The sequence below is a fragment of the Corapipo altera genome, unplaced genomic scaffold, assembly GCF_003945725.1.
Source record: "Corapipo altera isolate COAL_440 unplaced genomic scaffold, ASM394572v1 113, whole genome shotgun sequence".
Lineage (NCBI taxonomy): Eukaryota > Metazoa > Chordata > Aves > Passeriformes > Pipridae > Corapipo > Corapipo altera.
In genome coordinates this window covers 11,510,079-11,529,528 of record NW_020884895.1, presented here as the reverse complement: position 1 = coordinate 11,529,528, position 19,450 = coordinate 11,510,079, and the positions used below count along the sequence as shown (strand labels likewise).

Below are 19,450 nucleotides of genomic sequence, written 5' to 3'. Positions count from 1 at the left end.
TCGTAGCTCATGGCCGCGGCGGCCCGGCCCGGCCCGGCACAGCCCGGCTCGGAGGGGCGGTAGGGCTGAGGGAGCCCACAGGGCCGAGACAGCCGATGGAGCCGGCCCAGCCCGCAGAGCCCCGCGCGGCCCGGCCCCGCCTCATCCGCCGGCACCGCCCGCCCCGGCCGCGCCGCACTTCCGCCCTCCCTCAGGGCCCGGGTTCGAGTCCCGGACCCGCAGAGGCGAAATGGGGACTATGTGAACATTTTTTAAAAAAAGGATGTTCTTTGATGTTTGATCTTTGTAGGCTTTCAAGCTGCAAGGAGATTTTAAGGCTACACTAAATGTTGGTCTCCATCGTCACATACAGGGTTCGTGCCCTTTCTGGGCCGGGGACTGTTCCCACAGTTTCTTTACTAAAGACAATACACATATTTCAATAGCCCCTGCTCTGGGTCTGTGGGCTCATCACTCGTGTATGGGATACACCGTGCCCAGGTTCTCCAGAGTGGGACATTCAACCTTTTAAATTAGGGAGAATTATTCACATCAGTATTACTCTTTCAACAGTGAATTAACATTTTGTTTTCCTGAACACCACTGTGCAGCTGTAAATGCTTCTTCAACTTAATTTCTTTACGTATTCTCTTGCCTTTTCTCCCTTGTTGGTGTGATTTACTCACATTTCAGGATTTAGATCTCTGACACACAGTATCACATACTGACTTTCAATATTCAGGTGAAGGATTGCTTCTTCCAAAGGAAACCATTCTCTCTTTTTTGTCTGCCCACAGCTGATGACAGTCAGTCCAACACTCCAGCACTTGGCCATATGAAGGGAAAAGAAGCAGGTGCTCAAGTTAGAAATTTCTATTTTCTTCTCTCTTTTCCCCTCACAAAGTGGTTTATGCATCCACACATAGACAAGTTGGTCTCCCTGACCCCCTTTAGCCTGCAGATGCCTCTGAACTGGGACAGTGGTTACCTCTGGTTCTGTCATTTAGATGTCTAGGACAGAGATGTGCCTGGTGCTGAGTCACTTGGGTGATTTTGACAGTTTGCTCCTGTTTGCTCCAGTAACAATCCACAGCAGCATATCTGGACACCCAAGCAGTGCTCATGTTTGAAATCAGTGGGATTTTGCTGCCAGAGCAATTTCCATCTCCATGCACGTACCTCCTGCATTTCCATCATCTCCTTTAACACTGTGAAAAACACCCACTCTAAAGGAAACATAAATTCAAATATTTTCAGGATTTTTTTGATTTAGATGCTGAAAAGAACTGCGAGTCAACACTACTGTAACTTCCCAGCCGTGGAGCTGCTCCCTCATTTCCTCAGGGTCCCACAGACACAGCACCCAGTGCCAACAAACACCAAAGCTGGACTGTAAGACTTTATTTAGGATTCCCTCTAGACACGTTCCTCAAATAAATAGATATATAAATAAATAACTTGAAATTCACTATGCAAAGCTGTAAAGCACTTGAGCGTTTGTTATCCCCTTGACAGAGCATTAACAGTTTGAATGGATTTAACAGTGTACCCAAACAAAATTCATGTTAGGAAAAACCAGCTGACCCTGCATTTGTGTGGGCACCTTGAGCCCAGAGGAGCAGTGGCAGAGCAGCTGCAGAGCACAGAACCCCCTCAGCCGCTGCTGCCCTGGCCCTCCCGCTCCCTGTAGGCCTTGTTGAGCAGCTGGATCTCCTCCTGGTGCCCCGTGCCCACGTGCTGCCTGCTGCTGCTGCGATGGCCCTCCACGGTGTCGGGGATGGAGATGCTGATGTCCCTGCCGGGGCTGTGGGACGGGATGAACAGGGAGTAGGAGGCGCTTTCCCCCAGCTCGCAGGACACAAACCTGTTCTCCTTCCGTGAGTAGCGCAGGGAGGGGGACCTGGCCTGGGTGGAGGACTGGCTGATGTTGCTGATGATGGACACGGTGTCCAGGGCCTCCTCATTGTCACAGATCTCCAGCACCTCCAGGTGAATCTTAACGTTCGTGTGAGGGGACCCCTCCGGGCTGGGCTCGTGCCCGACGCTCTTGGACCGACACACCTCGATTTTCTTGGCCATGGGGGTGATTTTGTGCCCGTCAGAGCTCACCTCATACGTGGATAACGAGAGGGTCTTCCCGGTGGGAGCCTGCAGAGACACAGTCCCTTGGAAGGCACACAGAGGGATGGCCAGGGCCCCGCCCGAGCGCTGCAACACAAACAGGGACCATCACCTGAGGCCACGTTTTCAAGTCAGAATCCATTACAAATAACCCAATTATGCTCAGTTTGTTAATTTATTTTACTGCCTTTTCCTTGTAGAATTTTAGATACCTGGTATCTAAAGACTTGAAAGAGCAGAAAGAAGTTACACACCCTAGTATAAAAAGTGAAGTCCCAAGTGGCTGTGACTCAATAGGACATCTACAGAATATGAAATAAAAGCTGACTCCAGTGCAAGGTTATGTCCTGCTTAATAAACCACTGTGGATTTGTCAGGCTGAACAGCAGGAAGATGGAGGGGATGTTTGAGGCACCTGCAGGGAGAATGAGCAATCCTGACACACTGTGATGAACACGCCAGCTCTGGAGAAAAAGACATTTCCCAATGATTTAGTGGCTCTTTCCAAAAGTCTGTTTTCTCTTGAGAAATCAGTATTTACTGTTAGAAGTGAAAAAGATGCATCAAGTCCTCCACGTCTCTGTGCAGTCACTGACCAGGGAGACAGTGAATTCCATCATTTTCCCCTAGAACAATTCCAGTAGAAACATTGCTCAATTCCAGGCACCTTTAGCTGTTTCTAAAGCAGATAATTCACCTGTCCCTGCACACTGTGCCCCACAACACCGTGCTCTGGGGCCTGGACACTGCAAGCAGGAACCAGGCACAAAGGTAAAGAGCTTTGTGAAATAAAACAAACCCTGTCTTTTCAACCTGTCTTTTCATTCTGCAGCTTTTGTGTCTCAGCAGTTTTGCAACAGATCAGACACAGAGATCATCACCAACAATCCTAAACAAAATGAACAACTTTCCCTCCAACTCCAGCATTAAGCTCCTTTTCTCACTCAGTTCCATCAGGACTGGCAGCACAGCACAAGGACACCCCAGGCTGGAGGGCATCATCCATCCCACACCAGTGTGGTATCCATGGCAACTCCACAGGCCAAGGGAGCCTTGTTCTGATCCTGGGAAGGGAAGACTTTTCTTCCAGAGACCTCACTCACTCTCAGCCAGGAGAGGTGAATGAAGGATCAGACACTTCTCTGCTTCAACACAGCAGATTGAAAATTCACTCTGTTCTCGTTCTTCCTTCACTTACAGATACTTTTTCCCTGCATATCCACATACACAGATACCTACAAGTATTTATTTATTCATTGTACACATGCATGTGTATGTGTGTGTATATATATATATACATATATATACGCACACATATGAGAGAGGCTGTGGCTGCCCCATCCCTGGAAGTGTCCCAGGCCAGGTTGGACGGGGCTTGGAGCAACCTGAGATAGTGGAAGGTGTCCCTGCCCATGGCAGGGGGTGGGACTGGATGGACTTTAAGGTTCCTTCCAATCCAAACCATTCTGGGATTCTATACAGTATTTACCTTTTAACAATTAATTTCTTGATTTCTGGCTGCACTGAAAGGTTCCATTTGGAAATGCTCCAATGTTTCAACTAACAAAATCACAGCATTCTGCACACAGACCATTCTGGAAGCCAAAATCACTGTCCTTCTGTGGAGGCCAACTTGAACTGAACACCCCAAAACACGAGCCAGGACCCCTGAGCTGCAGCCCAGCACTGCCTGGGAGCTGTGCCTCTGCAGGGCTGGGCTGTGCAGCTCTGCAGCACAGAGACACAAAGCTGCCAGTCTAAATGTTGCCCAATACACATCATATATAATAACAATATATGTATATTCATCCCTTGGGAATGCTGAAGGATCTCCAAGGCCATGCTGCTTCCTTTCCCTCCTGGCCCTTCCCTTGCCGAGTTTCCTCATTTGTGGAGATTTGTGTCCATCCTGTCCCATCCCAGAATATCCCCCTGTGCAGCCCCTGCCCAGAGAATGTTCTGTCAGAAGCTGAGACAGGGATTTCACTGGAGAACTCCATGTACCAGCACATGCATTCCTAACAAGCAAGGACAAAAAATCCCAAGGAAATAAATCACAAATGTCCCTGTTCCTTACGGAGTGCTGCTGCATTCTGAGCAGAGAAATCTCTGCATAATTGATAAACAGATCCTTTCATTATTTAATTACATTATCCACCTGCCAGATTTCACAGAAGACAGGAGGCAGCTGCAGCTGCCACGAGCCAAAACCTTCCTCATCATCACTGTGGGTCAGGACTGGGCTCCTCTGCCCCATTCCAGCTGCCTGAGCAGAGCTCAGCCTGGATTCACCAAGGACAGTATTGTCCATAGGGGAGGATATTGTCTACAGGGGAGCACACTGCCCATGGGGGAGCACACTGCCCATGGGGGAGCACACTGTCCATAGGGGAGCACACTGCCCATGGGGGAGCACACTGCCCATGAGGGAGGACACTGTCCATGGGGGAGGCTCCTGACCCATCCAAGCCCCACAGCAGCTGGGAATGCCTCTGGCAGAAAGGTTTCCTTTTGGAAATGCCCAAAGCAGTGAGGGAGGGCCCACCAAGAGCCATTTGACTTAGTTTTTAAATTATCCTAGAAACAGAATCCAGAAACTCTGTGGCCTTTCCTGCATAGAAAAACAGTTCTTGATCCCTATGGTTTTCCTGAAGGGGGAGGGAAGGGGAAGGTAATTTTTGCAGAATCTGTTCCTGTGTTTCTCCTTGCAAACTGGCAGAAACCAAAGAACCCCACCCTTTTCTGCCTGGTTTGCCATGAAACACTTATAATTACATCAAATATTAATAAAGGATATTAAGCTGCCAAATACACAAGAAAAGCTTAATTTCCTCCCTTGCCAAAGCAGAGCCTGACTCTCCCTGCTGGGAAGTGCCTCCCAAGGGTGCGTGGCATTCCCTCTGCTTCCCTTTGGGGGCTGCAGGAGCCCATCAGTCACCTGCAGAGCTGGCGGCTTACTGGAGAACCAGGAATGTGACTGCAGTCAGCTTTGAATTCTGCTTGTGGTGCGTTCACAGGTGATGTTCAGAACCATTTCAAACTCTAGTTTACAAATGATGAAGAGTTTATTCTGCTGGAGGAAGACTGGTAATCCTTTAAGGGTGACATTAATATTTCAAATATCAAATATTTTTACACACTTTTCACGTTATATTAAGTGTAACTGGATTCATCCTGTTCTAAGGACCTTAAACTCAGTGGTCCAAGTTCTCCAGCACTTCACACCTACAAAGACCATCATCCAGGCTGGATAAGCACACAGTTCCTGGGATTTCCTGGAATTTTTTTGTTACAGGGAGCAGATGACTGCAGAGCAGGGAAAGAAAAGCATGAACAGCTCTGTTCTCCAGACATGGTGATCGATCAATCCTCCATCTCCTGAGAGCAAAGCTGACTCTGTTCCAGGTGGATCCTTAGCTGGGTAATGCTGGGTAACAACTGAAATCAGAAATAAACTGTTCAGAGCCACACACCCTGGGTGGTGGCTCCCGTGGCTCCCAGCTCAGTTTGATTTTTAGGATACTAAACTGCTGTTGAAACAGTGAAAGTCAATGCAGAAACAAAAGCTTAACCGGGGAAAGAAAGGAAATGCCGACAGCCTGGAATGCCACCTGATGGGGGGGAGAAGAACATTTGTTTGGAGGCCACTGCAGTGCACCCAGGCAGGAGCTGCCCCCCTGACTCAGCTCAGACCCTAAACTGCTGCCCAGACAGGGTTGTGTGGTGCCATCAGAGATGCCCTAGAGGATTCAGGATGTCCTCAGAACACCTTTACATATAACAGAGGACTGATGGGAGACCTACAGCCTTCTGGAGCAGCAGCTGGAGGCCAAGTGGCTGGTTCTACCTGTGCCTGGTGATGGACTCAAGCACAAGGTGCTCTGCAGACCTTCCCTCACCATCCCTGACTTTCACACAAATCACAGGCCCTGGAATAAGGAGACAGGTGTGACATCAGTGTCAGAGCCAAGCACAGGTGACACTGGAGTCTGTGTCTCTGGCAGAGGCAGCAGAGCCCTGGTGTGAGGTCCCAGAGGGACTGAGGGCACAGTGGCAGCCCCAGAGCTGACAGGGGTTGCCGTGTCCCATGTCACCCCCACCGGGCCATTCTGCCTCCCCAAACACAAAATCCAGCAAGCTGAAGTCAGCTCCAAGGAGTCTGCATTCCTGATTACTTTGGTGAAACACAGCTTGAGCTGAAAAGATCTATTTTTAGAATGTTTCCAGTAAGGATCTCAATGTCTCTTTCCAGAGACAATGAATTTTCTGTTTGTTTTAAAATAGAGGCTTAGTCTTCCACTTCCCTAAAAATTAAAATTGGCTGCAGCGAAATTAATTACTGCAATGATTTGCTTCTTCAGAGGCTGACTGCAGTAAATGCAGAGCCAATAGGCTATGACAGGAACAGACAAGCTCACCTCAGGTGACCTGAGCCCAGCACCTGCCATTGGCCTGCCCAGTGCAGACAGACCTTTATTTATATGGATCAGGAACAGAAAGTGCAACAGAGCATCCAGGTAAGGTCATCTGCATCTCCAGGCCAGAGCTTCTGTACTCAGCTGTCTGGGGCTGAAGTGACTGAGGTCAACAGAAAGCCCTGCAATATTCCACAAACAATTCCCCCACCACCCTTAAGTGAACCCCCCTGGGTGCAGCCTGGACACAGCTCAGAGGGATCTGGATTTGAGGCTGCTCAGGTGAGTCCAGGGCTCTCCTCCTTCCTGGGCTTCATGGGAGTCCTCTGCCTGTGGTGGGTACAGAAATCAGAGCTTGGCATGTCTGGTCCAGCTCCCTCGGTCACTGCTGGGACAGGAGAGGATCTGCTGACACTCCTCCTCTCTCCTGCAATCCCTATGGGACTGGGCCTCACCCTTTTCATCACACTCCATGAAGTTCATGTGACTCAGGTACTGCCAGTCCTGCAAAAAGGTTCTGGGTGCCTCTGCCAGCATCACACCACGAGCTGTCATGTGAACTTAAACCAAGTGGTGGGTTTGCTTACCAGGAAAATACAATGCAGAAAACTGTGCTGAAGAACAGCACAAGCCTTTAAAAAACAAGCCCATATCAGCCTGGACTGTAATGGTTTATGGGCAGGTGTCCCAGTTGTCCTGTAACTCCCAGGCCATTAAGTGGCATTAGGGACAAGGCACAAGGGCCCCTTGGACAGCAGGATATCGACTTTGTCTGAGGCATGGTCTGTTCTCTCACTTCACATGGAGCACACACCCCTCTGTCCCATGGGGAGCAAAGCCAGGAGATGATGGAGAACTGTTACATTGATTTTCCAACCACAGGAGCCTCCTTGGAAAGCAGGAACCAGGTTCCAAGCACCATGTTCAGGAAGAGCCCCGATGGGAACAGGAGGGCAGAGCATCAGCTGCTGGTACAGATGGACCAAAGAGAACCTGCAAGGCCATTCCTGACTGAGCTTCTGTGCTGTGCCTGATGTTTGCTGCAATGTTCACAATTTTCCTGGAGTGAGGGACATCCTGAGTATTTATCATGTCAAACAAACTTCTCCTCCTCACAGAAGTCACTTACACAGCCTCCCCCTCTTTCCCTGCAGGGCACAGAAAGAGGTTCTGTACAGAGTCTCTTCAAAGAGTTTGCTTGAGGCAACCCTCAGATGAGGTACTGAGTGAGAGAGAAAAAACATCACCAGTAAGCCTGGAACACACTGCCAGCCTGGAGATTTGTGTTGCCTGAAGGCACTTAAGTACAGGCAAAAAAGACATGACATATTTACACTCCATCTCCTTAGGAAGGGAGATACACGGGTATTTTATGAGATGTTAAAGGTATTTTTTCAAAAATGCAGCCAAGCAGAGTTAGAAATGACAAGTACCATTTTCTCTCTCCCTCTCAATTACAGCCACTCTCCACAGGTATTAAATAAACCCTGCTGCCTCATTCTCCCTCGTGCCACTTCTGTTCCAGAGAAATCACTTGGATGGAGTAACTCTTTACTCACAGAACAGACAATGAGGAGACAACCAGCTGTGACATGAGCATTATCACCCCAAGGAAGTGCCACCCTCCAGGGCTTCAGCAGGAAACCAAAGCATCCCACGTACTGCCCGGCACCCTGCTCTTCAAACAGCCCAACCAAACTCACTGGCACCTTCCCCCCTGCTTATTTAAGGCCTGAAAACAAAAGAATACAAAATACTGCTTTCTCAACACAAAGAGACTTCCCAGCCCTGGTTTCCCTGGAGCAGCCAAGGCAGGAGAGCTGTGCAGGGCAGCTGGACAGGCCACCCCTCCCAGCTGGGTGGGAATTGGGCACGGGAGCACTCATCTGCCACATCACCCAGGAGCTGAGCCACGTTCCTCCTCCTCCTGGCAGTTCTTACAGATTGTCCTAGTGAAAAGGAAGCTGGAAGCACTCTGGTAACAACACCTGTCTCTGGATACCCTCTAAGAACCCCTGTATCTCCTGCAGAAGGACGTGGCCACTCAATGCCAGGGACAGACTCCTCTTTTAACACACCTGAGAAATGCAGTGATGAGAACAAAGTGACTTTCCTCAGACACTTCAGGACGTCAGACAGGATGAATACAACTGATTCAATGTGTGGCACAAATTGATCTTTTATTTACCATACACCTGAGCAATGCAATAAAGTTTTTTTTACCAAGCTTGCTGGGTTTCACACCCTGCCCTTTCCCAGCAGCAAAGCAAATGTCAGCTGTGAAGCTCTGGCAGCTCCTGCTGAATGTCAGAACCTGGGAGAGCTGTGACTCCAAAGCCTGGAACTTTCACCCCCCAGGAGCCTCAATTCCTGGGAACTGCACACGGGGTTATACCTTGGGAAAGGTCAGAAAAAGGTGATTCCCTGTAATGCAAGTAGGGAAGAGTATGTCCAAAAGGGACACACAGAGCCCCAGGCACAGAAAGCATCCCCAGGCAGTGACTGCCAGGTGCTGCACCAAGAGCTGCTCATACCTGCTGCCAGGGGAGTCCCAGGGCTGCAACCTGAACTGGCAGCCACAGGAAATGGGAAAGGAAATTATTACTATTTGTTTTAAACACTATTTGGAAACTCCTGTGAGGAGAGCCACAGTTATGAACCTACTGATATAGAGACTTTATTAACCAGACTGTACATGGCACACGAGGCCTCAGCAAGAACTGGTAGATTAAAACCAGGCTGAGTCATCCCCTCTTTTGTCCCCAAAGGCAGAAGTTCATCTCTGCTCACTGCACCAGAGTGAACCCCAGCTTTTGATGAAAGGGATGGTCAGTCCAGTTTGAAATAGCAGACACATTCCTACTCTGACTCGGATCATACACTTGTGTTCAGCAGGTGCAGAGGGATTCCTTTACTGGGATGGAAAATACACCTCACCTATGTATGTGCAAAAGTCAAGAGCAACTTGATCAAGCTTGAAGTCACCCTGCTTGGAGCAGGAGGTTGGATTAGGTGACTTCCAGAGGTCCTTTCCGACCTAAAGCCTTCTACAGCTCCTGTCTTGTGGACTTCACACAGGCTCTTACCCCACTCCCACCTACTGTAATGCCAAATGTCCACTGAGTGCCACAGTGCACATTCAGGTTTGATTCTGCCTTTCCCCCACCCAAAAAGAGTCACCAGCTGCTTGGAAATACTCCTGAAAATGTCATCTTTTGGAGAGAAACTTCCTATTCACTAAGATGAATTAGCATCACTCATACTGAACTCTTACCATATACAAATCATACTGGTGCACACAAAATAGTAATTAGAAAACTCCAAGATTAAGAATAAAAGTGAGAAATTGTTGCAGGATCAGCATCTGCAAACAGGTCTGTGGTTACTAAACATCACACAACGCTAAGGAAGAGTTCTACTAAAAGGAACTACACTGCCAACAGGACTAATAGAAAGGTCAATGTAAGTAAAAATCATTCTTATTTTATAAGGTAACTCTTATTATCAGAAAAGAATGGGGTAAATCCCAATTTTACCTGCCGAGGGTTCCTCTCGGATTTGCTCCTGCACCATTCCCAATCCGTGAGCTCAGGTTTATGGCTTTCCTCGTGGGACAACCTCCACTCTGGTCCTTCAGGGATGGCTGGTGGGTCACAGTGTATGCCCTGCTCGCCCCTGCAGGCCCCTGCAGCCGGGGGGCTGGGCCCAGGCCCACCACCATTCCCTCTGCCAGGCTCCGGGGCCTCGCAGTCAGAGCCCACCAGGCTGTGGCAGGACGTGGATTTACCATCACTGCTGTGGTGGGGGTGGTTCTCTTGGGATATTCTGTAGATTCCATAACCTTGCTGGAAGGACAGGTTGAACTCAAAACCCCTGCGTTTGGCTAAGCAGGAAGGGAGGAAACACCACATTGAGAGTCAAGACCGAGAAGAAAAATGAGATTACACACACAGTGAAAACAACACGCTGAATGTGGAATAAATCATCCAACCACTGCTACAAACAGCCAACTTTCTGCCCATAAACAGAATGAACTGTTGAGAAGAAAGACTTCTAAGAAGAAACTGCCTTGAGGACGAACTGCATTCTATCCAGGGAAGTGGCTAAAAGGGCACCAGTGGCAGCACAAGCCTTTCTGCACCTGGAGAGTGCGTTTAAAGTAAGCGAAAGCCATGCACAGGGGATGGCTTCTCTCGAGGATTCAGGAGCTCTTTCTCCCTAATTATGCAGCAGATGTCAGGAATTCATCCACTGATTTTAGAGGACTTTCACTCCAGAGAATGGGAAACAACTCCCACATCCTCAGAAATCCTTAGCCCTTAACTTACGCAGTTGAGACCAGATGATCTCTGTAGGTCCCCTCCAACCGACCCATTCCATTTGTCCAGCTGTTTTTACATAAGACCCAGAGAAAAACAGAGCTCTAGAAGGTTCCAAGGAGGTTACCAGGGAAGGTGTGGCATCCTCTGCTACACCCAGGCAACCCCTCCACACTTACTTTTGAGATCTCCTGAAGGCCCTGCCCAGGGCTCCCTCCTGCAGGTGATGATGCAGCCGCAGGGCAGGTGCAGCCAGTGCTCTGACAGGACGAACAGCGGGGTGGCCGTGGCAGCCAGCGCGCTGAGCAGGAAGCTCAGGGCCTCAAACACAAGGCTCTGCACACCAGTGATGTACTGCACAACCATCTGTACCTGGAAGGCAGAGCATTTGGAAATTTGTATCACTTCAGGCACATGAGAATCACTTCAGGCACTTCCAGGAATAAAGAGAACATCTCGCCATGGACACGACACAGCTGTAAGACACAGGTTGTCATTAGTGTTTGCTGAGCACAATGATTCTGGTTCCAAAGAGAGCAGAGCAAACACCCTCACTGCCCTTCCCCTCGCTCTGCAGTTCTCAGAAAAACCCTTGCTGAAGCTAAATATAGATGCTGAGCACTATTAAACAGCTCCCAACCCAAGCAGCTCAGCAGGGAGTGCTGGCTCAGCCCCTCCTGTGGCACTGAGGACCCCCAGCTCAGGTGCTGAGCCCGTGCACAGCCCAGGGCAGGGCTAACACTGCCCCAGACCCGTGTGCCCTGCTCTCAGCAGGGCCCTTTCTACTGCACCTCCTCCCAAATGCACATCCATGGGCAGCACTCCCCCCACCCCCAGTACTACAGGGGTTACAAAGATAGAAACAAACCACATTTTCCTAACAAACTCCTGCTTTTTAACCCACCTGCCAAAGGAGGTGACCCAGAGCTGTGAGGAGGGGCCATTAGCTTGGCACAATTCCCAGACCCCAAAATGCTGAGCAGATGCCTGGTCACAGAGCTGGGAACACCAAACCAGGACCTCACTCCCCCCTTTATTGGTGAATGATGTGACAACAGAGTATCAGACCCGTGAACAAAGTTCTGTCAAACCCACTGGACACCAGTTAAACTCACGCAGTGGCACAGACCTGCTGGAAAGGACTTTTGCTGGCACAACTATACTGTAAGAACAACTGCCATGGCCACTGCTCATCTGTTTCAACCCATGGCCCTCAGGCCACATCCCACTGAAATGAGAGTGAACACTGGACAGTGAGCTGACAATTTACCATCATTGGGAGCCAGAGAACGACTTTGGTCAGCGCGAGGATCAGCGAGAACCGTTTCTGGGCAAAGCCCACCGTGGAGCTCCTGCTCTGTGAGCTGCTCACGAGGGCACCACTCCCGGCCATGCCCTTCCCCAAAGCTGCCCCCGAGTCCTGGCAGTGCTGCAGTGCTTTATCCGCGGGGTCCAGCGGGGACAGCGCCGGGGCAGCCGCGGGCGTCCCGGGGGAGGTGAAGCCTCCAGGGACCTCCAGGTAGTCGGTGTGTGAGAGCTGCGGCCCAGCAGAGCACAGCAGCTGGTGAGTGAGGGGCACAGCCAGCACTGCCAGCAGGGACACGCACAGGGAGTACACAAGGAACACAAACAGGATGTAGGAACTGGCACAGTCGGTGAAGCAGCCCCAGGAGGTGGGGATGTACCGGCCCCAACCGCAGAGGGGCAGAATGCAGATCAGCAAACCCACAATCCAGGTGATGAGGATGGCCCATACCACGCTCACACGACGCTTGGAAGTGCTGCAGCTCAGCATCTCAGCCGTGCTGATGGTGTAGAAGTTGTAAGAAACTAAAAGTGACCCTTTCAGGTTGCTAGAAATGCCCTGGAATAAATACGTAAGTGCTGAGGTGGTGCACAGAGGCTGGGAGAGGCCTTCACTCGACCACTGCATGAGCATGAAAATAATCAGTGGCATGATGCTGATCAAATCATCTACTGCCAAGGAAGTCACAATCATCGACACCGTGGTTTTGTTCTGCATTTTCAGCAGAGAAACTAGTGAATAAATGCTGCTCAGAAGGGCTGGGAATGCAATGGTAAGAGTCAAGCAGAACAGAAAGACATTCCAAGTCCTCTGCTCACTGGGTTTGTCCTCGACGCCAGGATTTTCACTGAAGAAGCTCGTCCCATTGAGTGACAAATTACCAGGCATCACTGACATTGTCCTTGGCATTCCTTTTTCTTTGCCTTCTCACTGACTCGGCAAGTTTTCACTGGCTGAAACCAGCACTGTCAGCTCCACATTACAAGTTTCTTTGTTTTCCTAGACACTCTTTTGTGGCATCCGATGAAGAAATACTCAGGTGAAAGCACCCCTGATAACCAGAACAAAAAACAGGCAACAATGAAGTACCAAAGGTGCTGGAAAAAATGCAACTCTTTAAAATCCTCTCCGTGCTGGAAGATGGTTCATTAAGGCTCTCCAGGTAAGCACGAGCCGTTCCTCCTGACGACACCCACACCGTGCCTTGCTCCCGAGCCGGGCTGGACCAGGGCACAGCACCAGGGCTGTTCGAGCTGTAGTAGCTCCTGGAGACTCATAGTAGGAGGAGAGGCTGCTGGACTCACCCTGCGCTGCCTGAGCTGCAGGAGGGAGGAGCCGGTGCAGGATGGAGAGCCGGGAGTGAGGATGTTCCCAGCTCCCTCCGGCTGGATCGGAGCCTGGAGCAGAGTCCCCGCCAAGCCCCACCTCCGAGCACACCGGAATCCAATGCAAATGCTGCGAGCTGATGTCAGCCGCGGATGTCATTCCCGTAAATCCCGAGGCTGCTCCCGGGCCGTGCAGCTCCGGCTGGAATGCTGCTGGCGGTGCTCCGGGCTGGGCGAGGGCACAGCCCCTGCGGAGCTGCAGGAGGGGCTCCAGCATCACCGATCCCCACGGAGCCAGGGACACCTTCCACTGCCGGCAGGGACCGTGCAGGGAGCCCGGGGTCACCTGCCCTGGGCACCTGGGATCTGTAAACTCTCATTCCTCACGTCATTCCAACCGGAGCTGCATCAGAGGCTGGAAAATTGTCCTCCTGTACCCTCAGCCATCACACACACCCTGGGTGTCCAACAGCCTCGATGGCAGAGAGCAACCACAAATCTTCTTACAAGTTCCCTCAGCACCTTCCTCCTGACACACCTCACTGCCCTGGCCTTACTCAATTCTCTGCCTCTCTGCAGCTTTTTGGACACTTTGGTGGGAACAGCCCATCCTGTGCCTCCCGTTTGTGTTTGGAATTAAACGTTCATCAGTGTTCTTGGAAGAAAGTCACTTTTATTTATTGCCTTGCCCATTTGAGGCAGGTGACGTATTACTCACTTCAGTTTATCTTCCCACACAGTGTATTTTATTATCTGAATTGCACCTTGCTACTGCTCTGTGGCAGTTTTTACCATAACTTACAATATGGTGAGATGTTATTTCCTCTGGTTACAACAGTTACCAACAGAAGGTCTTGGAGTGATGAATTCAAGCAGCTCCCCTTCTCATTTATCTCTGTTTAATATGACTGATAAATTCCAATGAAAAGCGTACAGAAAGAGCACTTTCATCTCAAAACTAAAGGGAAAACTGAGTTGCAGCAAGAACCAAGCAACTCTACAAAAAGCAGCAGGATTGTCCCCACAGCTGTTGCAGGCAGTGACCTGCACATCCAGTGAGATGGGGGCTCTGAAACTTCTCTTGTGGCTGGGGCAAATAAACCTCAGTCAAACTCTCTGATCTCCAGGATGAGTTTACACTGTAATCTTTCCCCATTTACAGCAGCACTATTTTTCCATGGTAATCTCCCTCCCGAGGTTCCCTGGAATCCGTGCAGGGCCTCCTGGAGGGTGGGGAGGACAGGCCAGGTCAGGGAGCAGGGGGTGCCCCGGGTGTGCCAGAAGGAAGGACAGCACTGCCCCTGAGGCACAGCCCTGAGGGTGCAGAGCCAGGGACAGCAGGGACTGCTCTGCTGTCCTTGCTGGGGCTGGGGCAGGCAGGAACCTGCAGACTGAGGTCCTTCCTGCCTCTTCCCTTTCTTCTCTGGTGTGAATTCTTCTGCTAAGGAATTATCCCCAAGAGAAAACACACTGGGATGGAGGTCTCCCCTGCAGCCTCTTTTCACACAGCCCTGCACAAGGACAGCTCCCCAGAGGATGGGTCAGCACTGCTGACAGTCTGGGACAGCAGTTCTGAGACACTCCATGTAACAGTTCAGAAATGCTTATGAAGAGAATCAAGTAGTCACCAGCCATAAAATACAGCCAACAAGTATGTTATTAAAATTCTATCCTATTTAGTGAATGAGTCACATTCTACTTTCTTACCTTGCACTCAGCTAGGCTTTGACTTGGAGCTTTGCTTCCTTTTGTCACTGAAGAGAGATGTGGTTATTACAGCAGCTGTGCAAATACTTCATTACAGATGGTAATGTAAGGTCTGTGCTAATCTAAAATGTATCTATATATAAAATTCCTTTAAAGTCTTGGAATGTATTCCTCAATAGCATGTGAAATAAAATGTTTTAATTTTTTTCTAGAGACTTTAAAAAAGATGTCCAAAGAAATGCCCATTTTTGGTCTGTGGGACTCAGGCATCACTTTCAGATACAAGATGGTTAAACTACATCTGATTCTTCCATCTCGTTATTTGCCTCAGGAGAATTAAATCACTTGTGGCTTCCAATAAAAGCAGATACTCCTACACTGACCCATTTGGAGCAATTGGAGCAATGTACATCAGGACTAATTCCATCAGACCTAGATGATGATTTTCCTCCTGTGCTCATCAGGGCTGGGCTGCAGCAGCTCTGACTCTGGAATCACTCCTGGTTTGGGTGCTGCCCAGGGAATGGGGGGTTTGGGGGAAGAGGCAAAGCTGTGCAGGCTGTGCCACCACACCACTGAGGGAAAACTGCACAGAGAGGGGCAACTGGAGAGCCCAACCTGCTGGGAAGAGTTATCCCTTTCTGAAGGGAGGCAGTGAAAAAGGAAGGCACACGCTCTGAGTGCCCCAGCCCTGACCCCGTGTGGAAGCAGCAGGAGATCAGCTGGATGTGAGGACTGTCCCCAGCAGTGACAGAATCAGGGATGCAGGAGCCACGTGTGGCACTGTGGGCACGTTCCACTGCCTGCCCACAGTCCCAGGGCTGGCCTGTCCCAGCCCTCCTTTGCCCTTCCCAGCACTTCTTCCTCAGCACCTTGTCCCCCACTCAGCTCCAAGGAAGGTGGGATGGGCAGGCCGGGAAATTATCCCGGGAGCTGGGATGAAAAGGAGTTCTAATGAAAGACTGAAAGCTCTCAACCCAAATGCTGCCACTAGAGGACTCAGAACTTGTGTTCTTAGTCTTAGTGCTGCTTTATTTTACCCAACTATTTCCCACATAAATTAAGGATGGCTCACATTGCTGTGAGTCCATCAGTGACAGTCTAGTTTGTGCTGGAAAAGCTGAGGAGATCAGGAGCTGTGGAGCAGCAACCTCTGCTTTGCAGAGCATGTACTGATGAAATATTCATATGCTGAGGGGTGATTAGGATGCAATTCCTCACTTGGACTAAAATGCTGCTTCCTTTACGTTTACTGAGCTTCACAAACCAGCCTGATTTGGATGCTTACACAGTATTTTCTGTATTTTTTTTTTTATAAACTAAATTTAACTTCACTGCTATGTATGCAAAAATGAATGCAAATAGGACACTTTCTTCAGCCCAGAGATAACCTAGAAAACTTACCTCCAAGGCCAAGATGATGGCTACTTTCCGGGGAGTGGGGTGCTGGTATTATTTTTAGTCACCTGGAACTGTTTTTGCCCAGGATGACATGCCCAGATGCTGCCAGATGCCTTGGGCCTGGAAAAGCAGGTAACTGATAGACCCTGTTCTGCACATCCTAAGTTAGACCACCCCCTTTACAGTATCCTGGCATTTTCTAGTGGAATTCCTGAAGTTGTTAGGATCACAGCCTAGAGAAAATTAAAACTTATTTGGTGCAAGCTGCATTAGGTGGCAAAATGGGCCTTTTTTTCCTCATAAATGACAGAAAACAAGCCTTAAGGGACAGAAAAGAGATTTATTTTCTAGAAAAAGGAGTGATGATTTTGTTTTATCAGTACTTTTATTACAGAATTTGGATTATTCATTCCTGTACCTGCACTCAACCAAGTACTTGACAACATCCAGTAGCAAAATGTTCCTAAACTGAATCAGTCTCTTATTATTTTAGTGTCTCATGTGTCACTGCCTCTGAAAGACCAGCCAGAAGCCTTTTAAGTGAAGATATCACTGGTCTTGGAGCCCCTGGCAGTGTTCTCTGTGCCATCCTGCCTATTTGGAGGAGACAGTGTCCAGGTTCATATTTCTGTGACAATGCCCAGCTTCCCCTCAGTCCTCAGTTTCAATGAGAGCACAACAAAGATCTTTGGGCAGTGCTTTGGTGTCACTCCCTGACTATCTCTAACCTTCAACAGCGGGCACCAGGAAATCTGGGAGCTGGTCAAATCTGGCCTGGCTCCTTGCTCAGTGAAAACAAGTCTTCAAAACATCCCCAAAGTCTGTTCCAACAGAAATTGTCACCTGATCCTTTTCTACAAGAAAACATCTGCCAGCCCATCCCATTTTCCCTACTGATAAGAGAATTCCTGAGAGTAACTGTGTGATTTCATTTCACCACTCTCCAGGGAAATATATGAATGAGGGGTTTTTCATTCTCATCAGATTCTCAGAACTGTCACACCCTTTTTATCTACTGCCACATTTGAACAGGGAGGACAGCAAAGGTCACTGTGACAGTGGGGGCTGCAAACTGCCCAAGCACAGGATAGATTTCAGCACTGAGCACTGCTGAGTTCACTGACAGATGAGAAGGAATCCTAAATGTCTGTCTGCTTATCTCCCATGGAAAAACTTGCAGTGGTTTGGTACCTGTGGAATGGTAAGTGCACATCATGATCAGAGCAGCAGCTCCCTGTGGTGTTTAATGCAAGAGCAGCACCACAGCCAGGAGCAGGCAGTAAATATTGCTCTGTATAGATGTTATGAGGACATTCAAGAGAAACAAGACATTCAAGTAGAAAAATAGAAACAAAATAGCTATGCCAGATTCCAGTGGAAATTCCATCACAATCTGAAAAAATCGAAACAGGTGCCTTTTCAAAGGCAGAGCAGCTGCCGGTGTTTTCCCCACGCAACTGGAAGCTGCAAAACAAGTTGCAGGTGAAACAACAGAAGGAACATCTGTAGTGAAAATGAACAAACACTTGTCTTCACGCTTGGGGATTAAAGAGAAAATTCTTTGCCTGCTGGAAGAGTAATGACCCATCTTGAGTAGTTAACGAGAGGCAGATGCGTCAGCACCGAGGGCTGACGTCAGTGAGAAATTCCCACTGCTCCTGCCTGCAGCTGGCCAAGGATTGCACATGGGGAGGGAACTGCTGCACAGTCCTGCTTCCCACTCCCACCACCTGCACCCCTCATCCCACTGCCCAGAAACACCTACAGCAGGAAAATTCAAATTCCCCCAACATGCCAAGAACACTGGGAAGAAAGCTCCTCAGTTTACTGTTTACCTCAGAAAACACCCACCCTGCCTTTATAAACTGCATTCTCCAAACCAAGAACAGAATACCTGTCCTCACATTTGGGATAGCAAACACTGCAGTCACTACCAGTGATGGCTGTTTCCTTCCCTCACCTGCTCACACACGGGGTGGGGGAGGACTGGGGGAGACTGTCCCTGTCACCACAACACACAGGCAGGGCTTGTATTTGTGTCAGAGCAATAGGGGGGACACTTTTACTTCTACTTAACCTCATCCCCACTGATTTTCCCATAATGTCTCATTTTTTCTCATCTGTTTCCTAAGTAGTAGGACACCAGGATATTCCTCAATTCCAGAGCTTCCACCCACCTGGAATACAATTACTTGTAAAAGTCACAGTATCCCAACACTTAGCACACATCCCTGTATCTGCTCCAGGTACACAACTGCCAAATTCAGTTATTCCAGTAGCATTTCCTCCAGGAAACCAGTGTTGGCTTCTCAGCAGCATCACTGCGACATTATTTAATCCAATCTTTGACCCGTTATTTTATTAGTAAGAATAAACTAAAATCATACAGTGCAGAATTGTGTCTCCTCTGAATCCAGCTTGAGGAATGACTTTCTGTCACCTCTGACAAGTCACACCCTTGTGCTGAATGCAAAGAGCCCTCAGAGCACCTTCACAAGCAGGAAACCTTTTCCCTGTTAATGACAAAGCCACAGCAGAGGAGAGGAGCACCTGTGGTTGTCTTCTACACCAGAACTCACTCAGAAAGCCTCAGAACTCACTGAAGCTCAAAACTAGTGCTCAGAACGAGCTGCCTGTCCTACAATGGGCCAATACGAACTAATTGTCATTATTCATTCTCACTCTCAATCTGCCTGAACATCTGCCCTTGCTGGGATTCCAAATGGGATTGTTCAGTTACAGAAGAATCTGTGGTGTGTGAGAGGAGGTTCTGTTATGATCAAAGGAAGAAAGTTAAAGCTTTACAGCGTCTCACATGACACTGTTTAAGAATTTTAACTTTAATTCTACTCATATCCACCTTATTTGTCACCTTTG

At 49.1% G+C, this 19,450-nt stretch overlaps 2 protein-coding genes across 2 annotated transcripts in view; both read right to left on the bottom strand.

The window, feature by feature from the left end:
• DHX36 (DEAH-box helicase 36) overlaps positions 1–749 on the bottom strand; it is a 22,391-nt gene extending 21,642 nt beyond the window's left edge. Inside the window, exon 1 of the mRNA XM_027647583.1 lies at positions 666–749. The gene's annotated coding sequence lies outside the window, so the exon portion shown is untranslated. The remainder of the gene's footprint in view (positions 1–665) is intronic.
• A 618-nt stretch (positions 750–1,367) lies between these two features.
• Positions 1,368–13,384, bottom strand: GPR149 (G protein-coupled receptor 149). The gene is made up of 4 exons (XM_027647588.1): positions 12,105–13,384; positions 11,014–11,206; positions 10,052–10,398; positions 1,368–2,187 (listed from the first exon to the last, which is right to left on the bottom strand). Exons 1-4 carry the CDS (start codon positions 13,047–13,049, stop codon positions 1,633–1,635), a joined length of 2,040 nt encoding a protein of 679 aa, XP_027503389.1. The 5' UTR covers positions 13,050–13,384; the 3' UTR covers positions 1,368–1,632.
• Positions 13,385–19,450: the final 6,066 nt, after the last annotated feature.